The 13,237-nt window shown below is 39.8% G+C and overlaps 2 protein-coding genes across 2 annotated transcripts in view; one reads left to right on the forward strand and one right to left on the reverse strand.

Annotated features, from left to right (window-relative positions):
* Positions 1 to 3,483, reverse strand: part of CAGE1 (cancer antigen 1) — a 50,308-nt gene extending 46,825 nt beyond the window's left edge. The window contains exons 1-3 of the mRNA XM_054591998.1: positions 3,198 to 3,483; positions 2,909 to 3,073; positions 625 to 791 (exon numbers count right to left, since the gene is read on the reverse strand). Coding sequence (XP_054447973.1) covers positions 625 to 791; positions 2,909 to 3,073; positions 3,198 to 3,483 — 618 coding nt within the window. The remainder of the gene's footprint in view (positions 1 to 624; positions 792 to 2,908; positions 3,074 to 3,197) is intronic.
* Positions 2,947 to 13,237, forward strand: part of RIOK1 (RIO kinase 1) — a 33,830-nt gene continuing 23,539 nt past the window's right edge. Inside the window, exons 1-2 of the mRNA XM_054591929.1 lie at positions 2,947 to 3,552; positions 6,378 to 6,585. Coding sequence (XP_054447904.1) covers positions 3,482 to 3,552; positions 6,378 to 6,585 — 279 coding nt within the window. The 5' untranslated portion in view covers positions 2,947 to 3,481. The remainder of the gene's footprint in view (positions 3,553 to 6,377; positions 6,586 to 13,237) is intronic.

Consider the following 13,237-nt stretch of genomic DNA (forward strand, 5'->3'; position numbering starts at 1 on the left):
AAAAATAAAATAGCACTACTCGCATGTATTAATGTTGTATTTACACAAACTTCTTGGGATTCCACTGCTCATTAAATTTCAGAGATCACTTCTAACTCTTGTCTTACATGATATTACTATTTTTAGCTAAAATAAGCTTTTTGTTTCTTTGGTCTATATACTTTCTATAAAGAATAAAAAGATCAATGAAATCCAAGAGGGAGGACCTCCTTACTTACATAATTTAAGACATTCATTTTTACAATTCAGTACATAGTAATAGTAACTTGGGCCCTGATTAATACCATAATATTATGACCAAATATTTTTCAAAATGAAAATAGACCAGATGTCAGGCTCCTTGTTTTCTTGTCCTCACTCTGTGACTAAGTTGTTGTGGCATGTCTTCTGGCTATACTCATGGGACTTCATGAAGAGGCTAGAAAGGATCAGTCTTAACAGTCTATTTGTAAATTTCCACCTTTCTTGCAACCCATCTCCACTATTTTTCTCGTCTATGCCTCCACTGGGGATTTCTTTATTGTTCCTCATATTTTTTAAGAAATTTTCATATAGAACACAATATGAATGCTAAATACATCTGTGTATACTAAGTGCCTCCCATTACTTATAAGCAATACACACCTGAGGCAAGACTGAAGTAGTACTGCTGGTTTCCATGTAGAAGGGAGAGTTTTCGTGAATTAATTCTTGAGAAAGACTGCTGATATTCATAGTATCTGCTTCTGATATGCTTCCTAATTTTTCATGAGAAGCAGCCACTTCAAAATATACAGGATCTGAAGGCAATGACCAAATTTTTTACTAGTTCTTAACAGTTGAATAATGGAAGGCTTCTTTAAAAAAAAAAAAACCATGTAATTTTAAAACATATGCAAACAAAATGCTTTTCCTCCCATCCCTCTTTACATTAAGAAAACAACAAAGTTCATTGCCCTAAATTTTAAAATGTCATTTGTCAAGTTATTGGAAAAAAAGAAAAATTTTGTCTGAATATACCATGTACTTTGTATGGTAGTAAATACTAATTTGGACTAAAGCAAATCAGTATGTGTGGTTACTATCCAAAAATTACCTAAAAGACTTGGGACCCAGAAGGTGAGGGGATCTTTAAGTTACTTAATGAAAAGATATTCACAAAATATTATCAGAGACCTATGAAGTTTCACCAAACACTTTATTTTTATTTACTTGATACTTGCATATTTCTTTATCAACTCAAATCCAACATTATAAATTAATTTTCCCTCACTTCCATATGCCACCCTTATTCTCTCAGGCACTTAGGATCTGAAAGCTTTGCATCCTTCTACCTCATTGTCCATGCGCTACTGTTCCCAAGTTCTGTCCATTTATCCTTTAAAAACGATTTTCATAAACCATGCTTTCTTTCCATTCCTTAGGTCATCACACTGGTCCACGTACTTGTGATTCCTCAGGTCTGTTAGGGGGTGGAGATGGAAAGGATGTCCAATCACAATGACTTCAAATTCTTCTGCTTGACTTTCTAGGTTTTACAAGGCCTGAACCCACTTTAGGTAGCCAGTATTCCTCTGCTCTGGTAAGGTCAGGCTCACTTCCTTGCAAGTATGTCATGCTTCTTCCCACTTCAATAGTCTGTCCTGACAAGTGCTTCTCTCTTCTAAAAACTTCCTATCTACCGATTCACCTATTTTTTAAAATTCCTGCAAGGTCTTTAGTCTAAACCTGTCTCTCAGTTCGGTACCTATTCATTTCACTATTTTAGTCTTAACCATTGTTTGATTAAATAGTTTCATTCACAGATTATACACACTTCTAGAGGAGTCCATTTACGTTATTGAACCCCCATTTACGAAGGGGTTCAATACCCCTTACAGCAAAACAAACAAAAAACCCTACCAGTGTTGGCCAAAGTAAATATTAATAAATGCTGCATTCCAATTATTTATTTCTATTAAACCTTCTCATCTACAGTCACTACCCATTTGCCTGAATTATTTTATTGAATTATCAAAAATTTATTAAGTTTCTTCAAACTCACGTCATCCTTTAGCCAAGTATAAAAAGCCACTGAGCCTAGCGGGCTAGACAGGATTGGTGAATGGTTCGACTTCATGCACAACTTTTTCCAAACACGTAAATGCTACCTAGGTTGTGGTGAAGCGGGTTTGAAAAATCCTTGTTTTGCTTTCCAAATGCGAAAAAACCGAGAAGGGCATTATTTCTTAAACTTGTGAACCTATAACTTCCAATAAAACTTTTACAACTTTGTTCGTATGGCACAATTTGCCAATTTATTGTAAGTTAGGCTTACTTTTTCCATCTTTCATTCTGACTTTACCAGATATATGTTAGACTTCTAAAACATTAATCGAATATTTCCATAGATATTCCAGAGATACTCAAAACTTGTTTTAAGATGGGCGTTGAAAGAAATGTCACTGGATCTCGCGGGAGGAGACGGAAGGGGCAGCCGGCCAGTGCTTCTGCGCTCGGCTTCAGCGTTCCGGCCCGGCACCCAGAGCGGCACTAGAGACCGCCCAGTGCGGGGTTGGGGTGGGGTGGGGTGGGGCAGGATCCGCACGAAATAAATCAAAGTGAGTTATGCAGGAAAAAAAGAGGTATCACTGGAGTTAGTGGTCAAAACTATAGGATTTTAAGTTCTTTTCAGCCGTATGACAAACTTTCTAAAAACAACTTATTTTCACCTCAAAACAATGCACTAAACACTTTAAATCGCAAACGCGTGCTCACTTCCAGAGTCCACGCCGTTTCTTGCATCCACAATAAGGATTTGGTGCTCCCACACCCCCGCACCGGGTTTTGCAGGAGGGAGAAAACTTCTCAAGCTTATCTAAGGAAGGCTGTTAAGTCGCAGTTGGGATGCGAGCGCGTCGGAACGTTCCTGTGATGTTCGCCCGCCCACCCGCCAGCGCCAGCGCCAGCCAATCTCGGGGGGAAACGGTGCACGCCACGCCTCCGCGCCCCGAGAGAGCGCTGGCTAGGGGGCTTCGAAGTTTGTCGGCGGCGTAGAGAATGATGGGTATGAGATCCCAAGCCGAAGAAACTGTGGGCTGGTGGGCGCGTCCTTCTACGGGAGGGACACACAAAGCAGGTTGCAGAAACTGAAAGCTCTGGGTGGTATGGTGGGCACAGGCTCAGCGAAGAAGGTGACTCAAGTTAGCCTGGCAGGTCGGTGTGCCCCTCTCGCTCACCGTCGGACGCAAGCTCCAGGGTCTGAGCCAAGGCAAAGCGGGACTTCCTGTCGACCAAGCCCCGGTGAGGGCGGGGCTTCCGGTAAAGCGGGATCCGCAGTACCGGGGCTGTCGGTTTTAATTCCTTAAAGCACGTGGCGCGCGCATTTGGCAAGGGGCCTTCAGAGCGGTTTGCGAGGCGGACATCCGTGGAGAGGTCGTGAAATTGAACACACTGTGTGTGGTTCCTGGCCCAGCTCAGGGTGAGCGTCTTCCGGTGGCGCTGAACCTCTGCGTGTTCCGTCATGGACTACCGGCGGCTGCTGATGAGTCGGGTGGTCCCCGGGCAGTTCGACGACGCGGACTCCTCCGACAGGTAGAGGCGATTAAGTACACCGACTCCTTTGGGATTTTGCTTTTCTGTCATTCCTCTCCCTTGGGGGCGTTAACACTGGTTTGGAGGGAGATTGGTAGTTCCTCACTGAGGAGCTCGCTTCACAGCCTTTTGCGTCTTTCTTCACCCCTGCCGTGACTTTCGTCCCAGTTTATGGTAGAGTTACTGAAAGCCGCTTATTAAAGAGGTCCAGGGTTTCCAGGTTGGTTAGCATCAGTGAGAGGCAAAGTTGGGATTAGCGATTGGGAAACGTAGGTTTTTGTGCTTTAACTACATTCAGCTTTCAGAGGTACGTGGGCACGTAATATGTACCAGGTTCTGTCCTTAACCTCTGGAGATAGTGATGAACAAGACAAATTAATTCCCTGTCATTGACTTTCTACCTTCTACTTGAGAGGGAGGGCAGAGTAGTACAGAGAAATATTGAAAAAACAAAGAACAATGATGTATGCTATGCAAATAATTTAAATCAGTCGATAGACCTAAGTTATTTGGTCAGGGAGGGGTTAAGCCCAGATCTGCACGACGAGAATGAGCTAGCCTCAAAAAGAGGCGAAAATAGCTATTCAGGAAGAGGGTACAGCAGGTGCAGAGTCCCCATGGTGGGATCCCTCCTGGCTGTGAAAGTAAAATCTAGTGAGCAATGTGCCTACAGCAGAGCAGAGGTAGTTGAGAAAATAGATGGACGGTAACGATATAGAAGTGAGAAGGGGCCAGCTCATGTAGAGTCTTAAAAGTGATGGTAAGGAGTTGAGATATCCTAGGTCCGAAAGAAAACCATAGGGGGATTTTAGCAGGGGAATGACATCATCTAATTTATGACTTAAAGGAATCACTCTGCTATGTAGGGGATTGTTTTGGAAGACAAAGTGGAAACAGTACAAAAATAATAAATTAATTCAGTTCATAGATGATGTACCTTAGAGATAAGGTCATAGGGGTATGTTCTGAAGGTAGGAGTGACACTGCGGTGGTAGATCAGGTGTGGGATATAAGGCAAAAGGAATTAAGGATAACTTTTACATAAAAGAAAAATGAAACAATTGTTTTAGAATTCCAAGAAAACATCTTTATGTTTACAGTAAGGTCTCATTGCATGTAAATTTTATCAATTGTAGGTTTTTCAGTATATGTTGATCGCTTTCCATATGTCAGATATAGAGTTGGTATGGATTCATTGGTAAACACCACTCTGACACAGAGCTTGCTTGCACTCTAGCAGGGAGAACATGTCAAATAATTAGACAAATGATTTGTATTAGAATTGGATAAGTAGTACAAAGGAGAAATGGGTGAAGAATAGGGAAGACTTACCTGAGCAAGTGCTAATAAGCTAATACTGGAAGGATAAGTAGGATTTAGCCCAAGAAATGAGGACATTCCAGATTTATGTTTACACATGAACATACGAAAGGCCTTAGGGAAGAAGTTAAGGGTAAAGAAACACGACTAGTGTGGCTGTTGAATAGTTAATGAGTGTACACTGGTTTACCATCCATCACTAGGTATTACAAAGATAAACCAACTGATTTTGCTTTCCCCGCCCCCCGACTTTAGGTATTTTCTGGAGACATTATTGTTTGTCACAACTAGGGATGGTGGTGCATTAGTGGCATCCAGTAGGTAGAGGCCATAGATACTGCTAAAAATCCTATGAGGCACAAGACAACCTCCCACAGCAAAGAATTGTCCAGCCGAGGTTGAGAAGCCCTAGTACTATTGAAGGTATAACCTTAACATGCCACTCTAGGTTATTGACAAATGAAGGATCAATTTATGGATTATGCTTATGAAATCCTAGTAAGTAGGTATTTAATGATTATTCCATGGAGATTTGGAGCCCTGTAAACCATAGCTAATTAAAAAGTCAAGATTGATCATCTGAATTTACTTAAACTCACAACTTAGTTTTTTAGCTGGTAGTGTGTATTATCAATTGTTTCACATGGTTTCTGTCCTTGTTCTCTACATGAGATGTTAAAGCTGGAAGTACCTCTGTTGAGCCTGATGAGCAGACATGTTTTGTTTGGGTATACGCAGTGTTTTGTTAAAACTGAATATGCCTATTAAGTGGGAGATTTTACACAAAAATCCATATCTCTGGCTTCTCTTGAAAAACTGAGAAGATACGATTAACACTGGGTCTAAATTCTTATGTGGCAAAAACACCTTGTGTTTTCTCTGCTTTGGGCTTGTCATCTGGGTTTGACAATCCCTTCGTCTGTTTAATTACATCCAACTTACTTTCTCATTTGTGGTGCTTGTATTCACTATTTCTTCCCTTCATGAACAAAGGCGATCTGAAGTTCTTTGTGTAACACAAATCTTGAATACAGATTCATTTGCTGTAAAGTGGTATTTAGTTCAAGGTAAACCTGCTTTAGGCTTATTCTCAAGTTTTGTCAGAAAGTTATTTATTTTTATTTATTTTATTTTTTTTTACCCACTCTTAAAGCAGTTCCGTAAGTAGTTTTCCTAGTCAGGTCTGGAGTACTGATCAGAGCCAGTTCATTCAACAGAGAAGATAGCAATATAAATTCTAACTTAAGGCAGAGATAGATATAACACCTGATATACTTCTTTAGTAGGACCTAGAGAATAAGCAAACAGCTGGAACAAAACTCTGAATAAACAAGAAAATATCGTATTAAGATTAACTTTACTAGCAGATACGTTGTAAGGGAACCTTTTGAATTTAATTTATTTTATTGTAAATAAATACAATAAATTGGATTTAACATGTGTATTATTTTGAAAAATAAATACAAATTAGATGTGTAAACATGATAAAACATTGTTATTTCTAGTGAAAATATTAACTTGAAGATAATGAAAGAAGAAGATAACTTTCTGTCTGAAGACTTTCAGAATAATGTAGAAGAAAAAATAGATGAAGGTGAGATAGAAGAGGAAGAGGAAGAGGAGGACTATGATGATGACGATGATTGGGACTGGGATGATGGAACTGGAAAACTCACCAAGGGTTATATCTTGAATGGAGGGAGTAACCCACAGGTACTATAAATGATTCTATACTTTATGTTGTTTGCTTATATCTTCTTATTTATTTTATTTTCTGAAGAGTCACAGTTCTTATTTTTATTGCATTTATTGGGGTGACATTGGTTAATAAAGTTATATAGGTTTCTTTTTTTAATTATATTTTACTGATTATGCTATTACAGTTGTACCAATTTTTCCCTTTGCCCTCCACCCTGTCCAGCATCCCTGACTCCCTCAAGCAATCCCCTCACTATTGTTCATATTCATGGAAAGTTATATAGGTTTTCAGGCATACAGTTGTATAATACATCATCTGTACATTGTACTCTGTGTTCACCACCCCAAGTCACATCTCCTTACATCACCACTTACCTCCCCTTTGTGTCTTCTACCTTCCCCACCCCTCTTTTCCTCTGGCAATCACCATTCTGTTATCTTTGTATATAACTTCTTTTTTTCTTTGCTTAATGCCTTCACCTGTTATCACCTAGCCCTGTAACCCCACTCCTTTCTGACAGTTGTCAGTCTGTTCTTTGTATTTATGAGTCTGTTAGTGAGTTTATTTTGTTCATTAGATTCTACATATGAGTGAAGTCATATGGTATTTGTCTTTCTTTGACTGGCTTATTTCACTTAGAATAATACTCTCCAGGTCCATCCATATAGTCACAAAAGGTAAGATTAAGATTTCCTTCTTTTTTACCGCCGAATGGTAATCCCTTGTGTTTTTTATGCACTCATCTACCGATGGGCACTTGGGCTGCTTCCAAATCTTGGTTATTGTAAATAATATTGCAGTGAACATAGGAGTGCATTTATTCTTTCAAATTCATGTTACAGTTTCATTCAGATATATTTCCAGAAGTGGAATGATTGGGTCGTAAGACAATTTCATTTTTAATTTTTTGAGGAACCTCCACACTGTTTTTCCCCAGTGGCTGTGCCGGTCTGCATTTCCACCAGCAGTGCGTGAGGATTCCCTTTTCTCCACATCCTTGCCAACACTTTTTGTTTGTTGGTTTATTGATGATGGCCATTCTTACAGGTTTGAGATGATATCTCATTGTGGTTTTAATTTGCACTTCTCTGACGATTAGTGGCATTGAGCATCCTTTCCTATGTCTACTGGCATCTATATGTCCTTTTTGGAAAAGTGTCTATTCAGGTCCTCTGCCTATTTTTAACTGTATAGTTTGTGTTTTTGATGTTGAGCTTTTTATTTATAAAGTTTGGATATTAGCCCCTGATAGATGGTTTTCTTTGCTGTGCAAAACCTTTTTAGTTTGGTGTATTCCCAAGTGTTTATTTTTTCTTTTGTTTCCCTTGCCCAAGGAGATTACTAGAAAAAATATTGTTGCTAGGAGAAATGGGAGTGAATTTATTGCGTATTTTTTTTAAGACTTATGATTTCAAGTCTTACATTTAAGTCTATCCATTATGATATTATTTGTGTATATGGTGTATTTTTTTGCACATATTGGTCTAATTTTCCCAGCACCATTTATTGAATAGACTGTCTTTACCCCATTGTATGTTCTTGTCTACTTTGTCAAATATTAATTGACCATAAAGGTGTGGATTTATTTCTGAGCTCTCTATTATAGGGGTCCCCAACCCCTGGGCCACTGCGGTCTGTGGCCCATTAGGAACGAGGCCGCACAGCAGGTGGCAAACAGCAGGCAGGTGAGTGAAACTTCATTACCACATTACCGCCTGAGCTCCACCTCCTCTCCCCACCCCCGCCCATGGAAGAATTGAAAATTGTCTTCCATGAAACTGGTCCCTGGTGCCAAAAAGGTTGGGGACCACTGCTGTATTCTGTTCTGTTGATCTATGCATCTGTTTTTAGGCCATTTTCATGCTGTTTTGATTCTTTTGATTACTATGGCCTTGTATATAGTTTGATAACAGGTAGCTTGATTCCTCCAACTTTGTTCTTCTTTCTCAAGATGGCTATTGCTATTTGGGCTCTTTCATGGCTTCATATAAATTTTTGGAATGTTTGTCCTAGTTCTGTGAAATATGCCATTAGTATCTTCATAGGAATTGTGTTGAATCTGTTGATTGCTTTGGGTAGTAGGGACATTTTAATGTTAATTCTTCCTATGTGTGAACACAGTAAATGGTTTCACTTATTTATCTTTTCAATCTCTTTCTTCAGTGTCTTATAACTTTCCAAGTACAGGTCTTCTACTTCCTTAATTAAATTTATTCCAAGGTATTTTATTTGATTTTTTTGATGCAGTTGTAAATGAGATTGTTTTCTTAGTTTCCCTTTCTGAGAGTTCATTATTGGTATATGAAAATGCAACTAATTTCTAGATATTTATTTTGTATGCTGCTCTTTACTGAATTTATGTATCAGCTCTTGTAGATTTTTGGTGGAATCTCTAGGGTTCTTTACATACGTTATCATGTCATCTGCAAATAATTACAGTTTTACTTCTTCTTTTCCAATTTGGATACCTTTTGTTTCTTTTTCTTGTCTGATTGCTGTGACTTGGACTTCCAGTACTGTGTTAAATAAGAGTGGCGGAAGCAAACATTCCTGTCTTGTTCCCAAATGAGCTACCCAGCCAGGGTTGATTTCCATCCTTTTATATTTATTGAGACTTGTTTTGTGTCCTGACATGGTTTATCCTAGAAAATGTTCCATGTGCCCTTGAGAAGAACGTATATTCTACTGCTTTGGGGTTGAAATGCTTTGAATATATCAATTAAATCCATCTGATCTTGTGTGTCATTTAAGGCCACCATTTCCTTGTTGATTTTCTGTCTGGAAGATCTGTCCATTGATGTCAATGGGATGTTAAAATCCTGTACTATGACTGTATTACTGTTGATCTCTCTCTTTATATATCCATCAAGAATTGCTTTATATGTTTAGGTGCTCCTTTGTTGAGTGTACAAATGTTACCAAAGGTTATATCCTCTTGTTCAGTTGTTCCCTTCATCGTTATGTAGTATCTTACTTTGTCTCTTACTCTATAGCCTTTGCCTTAAAGTTTATTTTGCCATAAATAAGTATTGCTACCCCAGCTTTTTTTTTTTTTTTAATTTCCATTTGCATGATATATCTTTCTTTATCTCTTCACTTTTAGTCTATATATATCTTTCCTATGAAGGCTGGTCTCTTGTAGTCAGTATGTATATGGATCTTGTTTTCTTATTGATTCTCCCTGTGTCTTTTGATTGGAGCATTTAAGCCATTTACATTTCAAGTGATTATTGACAGGTACGTATTTATTGCCATTTTATTCTTTTAAATGTGTTCCTTTGTTTTTTTTTTTCTTCTTCACCCTGCAGAGGTCACAGTCAATAAAGTTACAGTGTAGGTTACGTGTATCCAAGAGATAAATTCATTACTAGTAGTGCTGAATGCGAAAAATGATTTAAAAAACTGCAAATTTGCATTTATTGTATTAAATATATAAGATAAAATAGATGGCTAAACTAATGGAAGTTGACACAAAATATGTGGCTTTTTTCTAGTTTGTCTTCCATTGGATTTTTTCTCCATTTTGATTCTTTATCCTTTCTAGAAAAACCACTCTTCATTCATGTCTAATTCATCTTCACTAGAAATATCTTACTTGGTATCCACCTCTTCTGAACGATCTTCTGCATAATCTTTATCTTCTAAATCACTTACATTTTCACATTTGACTCTATCATTATCTTAATAGGACTTGAGTAGCATTTTCTGAAGTTCTTCAACATCTCTTAGATTATTGAGTTAATATATTTTTCCAGCCATTTTCAATGGTAAATGAAAAAAACCCACAAAACTGACTGCACAGAGTTCGCAGTATCTCTCAGATACAGTTTACTATAGGATATCACACAAACTTATGAAACACGTGTTATAACCAAACTGACGGATTAAATGTTGTGGCTTAACGTTAGTCATGTACAAATGTGCAGATAATCATGATCTTGCACCAATGCACCTGATATTTGTAAGAGTATTTAAGAAAAGAGTTTGTGTCTCTCAGATTAGCTGTAATCTCCACAGGGTTAAATAAGACCCTTTAATACTGGTTCTTGTAATACTTGTTTGGTAGTAGCAAACTCCTGTAAGCTGCTGCTTGGCTGGGGAGCTCTTTATTTCTCCTTCAACTGTAAATGACAGTCTTACTGGGTAAAGTAATCTTTGTTGTAGATCCTTTCTTTTTTTTGAGAAATCAGCTGACAGTTATGGAAGCTTCCCTGTAGGTAGGTAATTACTTTTCTCTTGTTGCTTTTAAGATTCTCTCTTTATCTTTAATCTTTTCCACTTTATGAGGTGTCTTGGTGTGGGTCTGTCTGGGTTCTTCTTGTTTTCATTCTGCGCTTCCTGTACTTGTGTGTCTTTCCTTCACCAGATTAGGGGAATTTTCATTCAATATTTCTTTAAATAGAATCCTTTTCTCTTTCTCTTCTTCTTCTGATACCTTTATGATGTAGATGTTGTTACACTTCACATTGTCTCAAAGGTCACTTAAACTATACTCATTTAAAAAAAATTTTTTTTTCTTGCTGCTCTGATTGGGTGTTTTCTGTGCCCTTCCACATCACTGATTTGATCCTCTGGTTCATCTAACCTATTGCTGATTTCCTTCTAGTGCATTCTTCATTTCGGATATTGTATTTCTGACTGACTGATTACTTTTTATGGTTTCTGTGTCCTTCTTCATGACTTTGTAGTTCTCACTAAATTCCTTGAACATCTGTATAACCATAACTTTGAGTTCTATATCTGATAAATTGCTTGGGTCCATTTCTTGTAGCCCCTTTTCTGGAGATTTTTCCTGTTCTTTCATTTGGAGCTTGTTTGTTATCACTTGTTTGTTTCACTGCTTCTTTGTGTTTTTTCCTATGTATTTGGTAGATCTGCTGTGACTCCCAGTCTTGTATTGTGGCCTTATGTAGTAGGTTTTCTGTGGGATCCAGTGATAGTCTTCTTGAACACCTGAGCTGGATCCTCCTGGAATGTCTCTTGTTTGTTTGTGTTTTATGGGTCCTCCTCTTGTAACTGAGTCTTGATTGCTATTGGCCCATGCATGTGTGGGGTCAACCCTCAGGCTGGCTGGCTGTGAGGATCAACTCCAACCATAGTATATGAGCTGCTGTGCACAAAGCAGCATTTGCCTCAGCAGGGTCTGGTGCCTACCGAGATTTCCCTTTGGATATGCTGCTTGTGCAGCTAATTGGATCCTACTCTGATGTTGTCTGAAGCAGGCCACTATGTGTGTTGGTTCTGGGGCCTCTTGGGAGGGGCTCTGGTGCAGACCAATGTAAGGCTGGCTGTGCTTGACCCTGTGCAACCTACTTGGAGTTAGAAGGTGATCCATAGTTTGTGGCTTTCTCTGCTGGGCCTGGGTGTGCATGGGAAGGAACACGCTGTGCACCAAGGCTGGCTTTTACCAGCACTGGGCCCAGGGACAGTTCAGCAAAAGTCCCAAAGTACCCTGAGATTTACTTCCTGTCACTGCCTGCCAGTTGCTTGTTAGGCTCAGTCACTGAAAGAGCCTCTGGCATGAGGTAGGTTCTCAGTGAATCATCAAGTAGGGGAGAGCAGTTTTCACAGTGTTGATACAAGTTCAAACTCACTGCCAGTACTGGGTCTGAGGCCACTCAGGATATGGCCCTGGGTATACCAAGTCTAGCTGCCATCCACTGGGTGCTGCCGTACCTTTGTGGTGGGGCAGGGTATCAGGGAGTCATCAGGGTAAGGCCAGCAGAGTTTATCAGGCCCAAATAGACCAAGATTTGTACATGTGAAAGGAGCGCTCTGCGTTGGTTGGTCATTGTGAGCGAAAAGTGGCTCTTGTCCTAGAGCCGCACAATTCAGTCTGACCCACGTTCTGCCAGGAGCCTGATCTCAGAGGGTAGGGCTGCTGGGATTCAGGAGAATGTGGCTAGGGGGTCTTTCATGAAGGGGAGGAACCACTAAGAAAAGAACCCAGACTTTTCTTCATGAAAGAAAAGTCAGGGGGAATGGCCTCCATCTCAAAGCCACACAACTCGGTTGCTGATACACCCTGAGTTTGCCCAGACCTCTACACCCTGGCCCTGGCAACTGACTCCTCAGCAGGGCACAACCTCTGTTGGGTGTGGTGAGAAGGAAGCCAGAATGTGAGGCTATTGCATTCCCCCAGGCTGATACCGTATGAATGGAAATGCAAGAAAAATGTTCTCTGCAGTGTGGGAGACAGACTTAGTACAGGGATCCTGGTGGCTGTCTGTTCATCTCTGTCCCCAAAACTGTAAACCCCAGTTTCTCTTCACACGACTCTAGTCCACTCTGCCCTTCGTTCATAGGAACCAGGGTTAGTGCTGCAAACAAGATTTTGTGCACTGGCCCTTTAAGAAGCCACCTGTATCTTTAGCAGACCTCTGCCTTTCTGTGGCAACAGAATCCTTGCTGATTTTCACAGCCAGATTTGACGTGGCTGCCTCTTTCTGGCTCTGGTGCTCTGGGCTAGGGAGCCTGGCTTGGGTGTGAGACCCCATGTTTCTCAGGGAGAAACCCTTTTGCAACTGAGATATCCCTCTAGAATCTCAGCAGCCACCTGTGGGAGTAGAGCTGGCTCTTTTTTGCATTTCTGCCCTTTCTATCAGTCTTGCTGTGGCTGCTTCTGTGAATCTTTGATTATAAGACTGCTCTTCAGCTGGTCTTCTG

This window comes from Pteronotus mesoamericanus, unplaced genomic scaffold, assembly GCF_021234165.1.
Source record: "Pteronotus mesoamericanus isolate MK-2021 breed Mesoamerican mustached bat unplaced genomic scaffold, CSHL_Meso_final scaffold_31, whole genome shotgun sequence".
Taxonomy (NCBI): domain Eukaryota; kingdom Metazoa; phylum Chordata; class Mammalia; order Chiroptera; family Mormoopidae; genus Pteronotus; species Pteronotus mesoamericanus.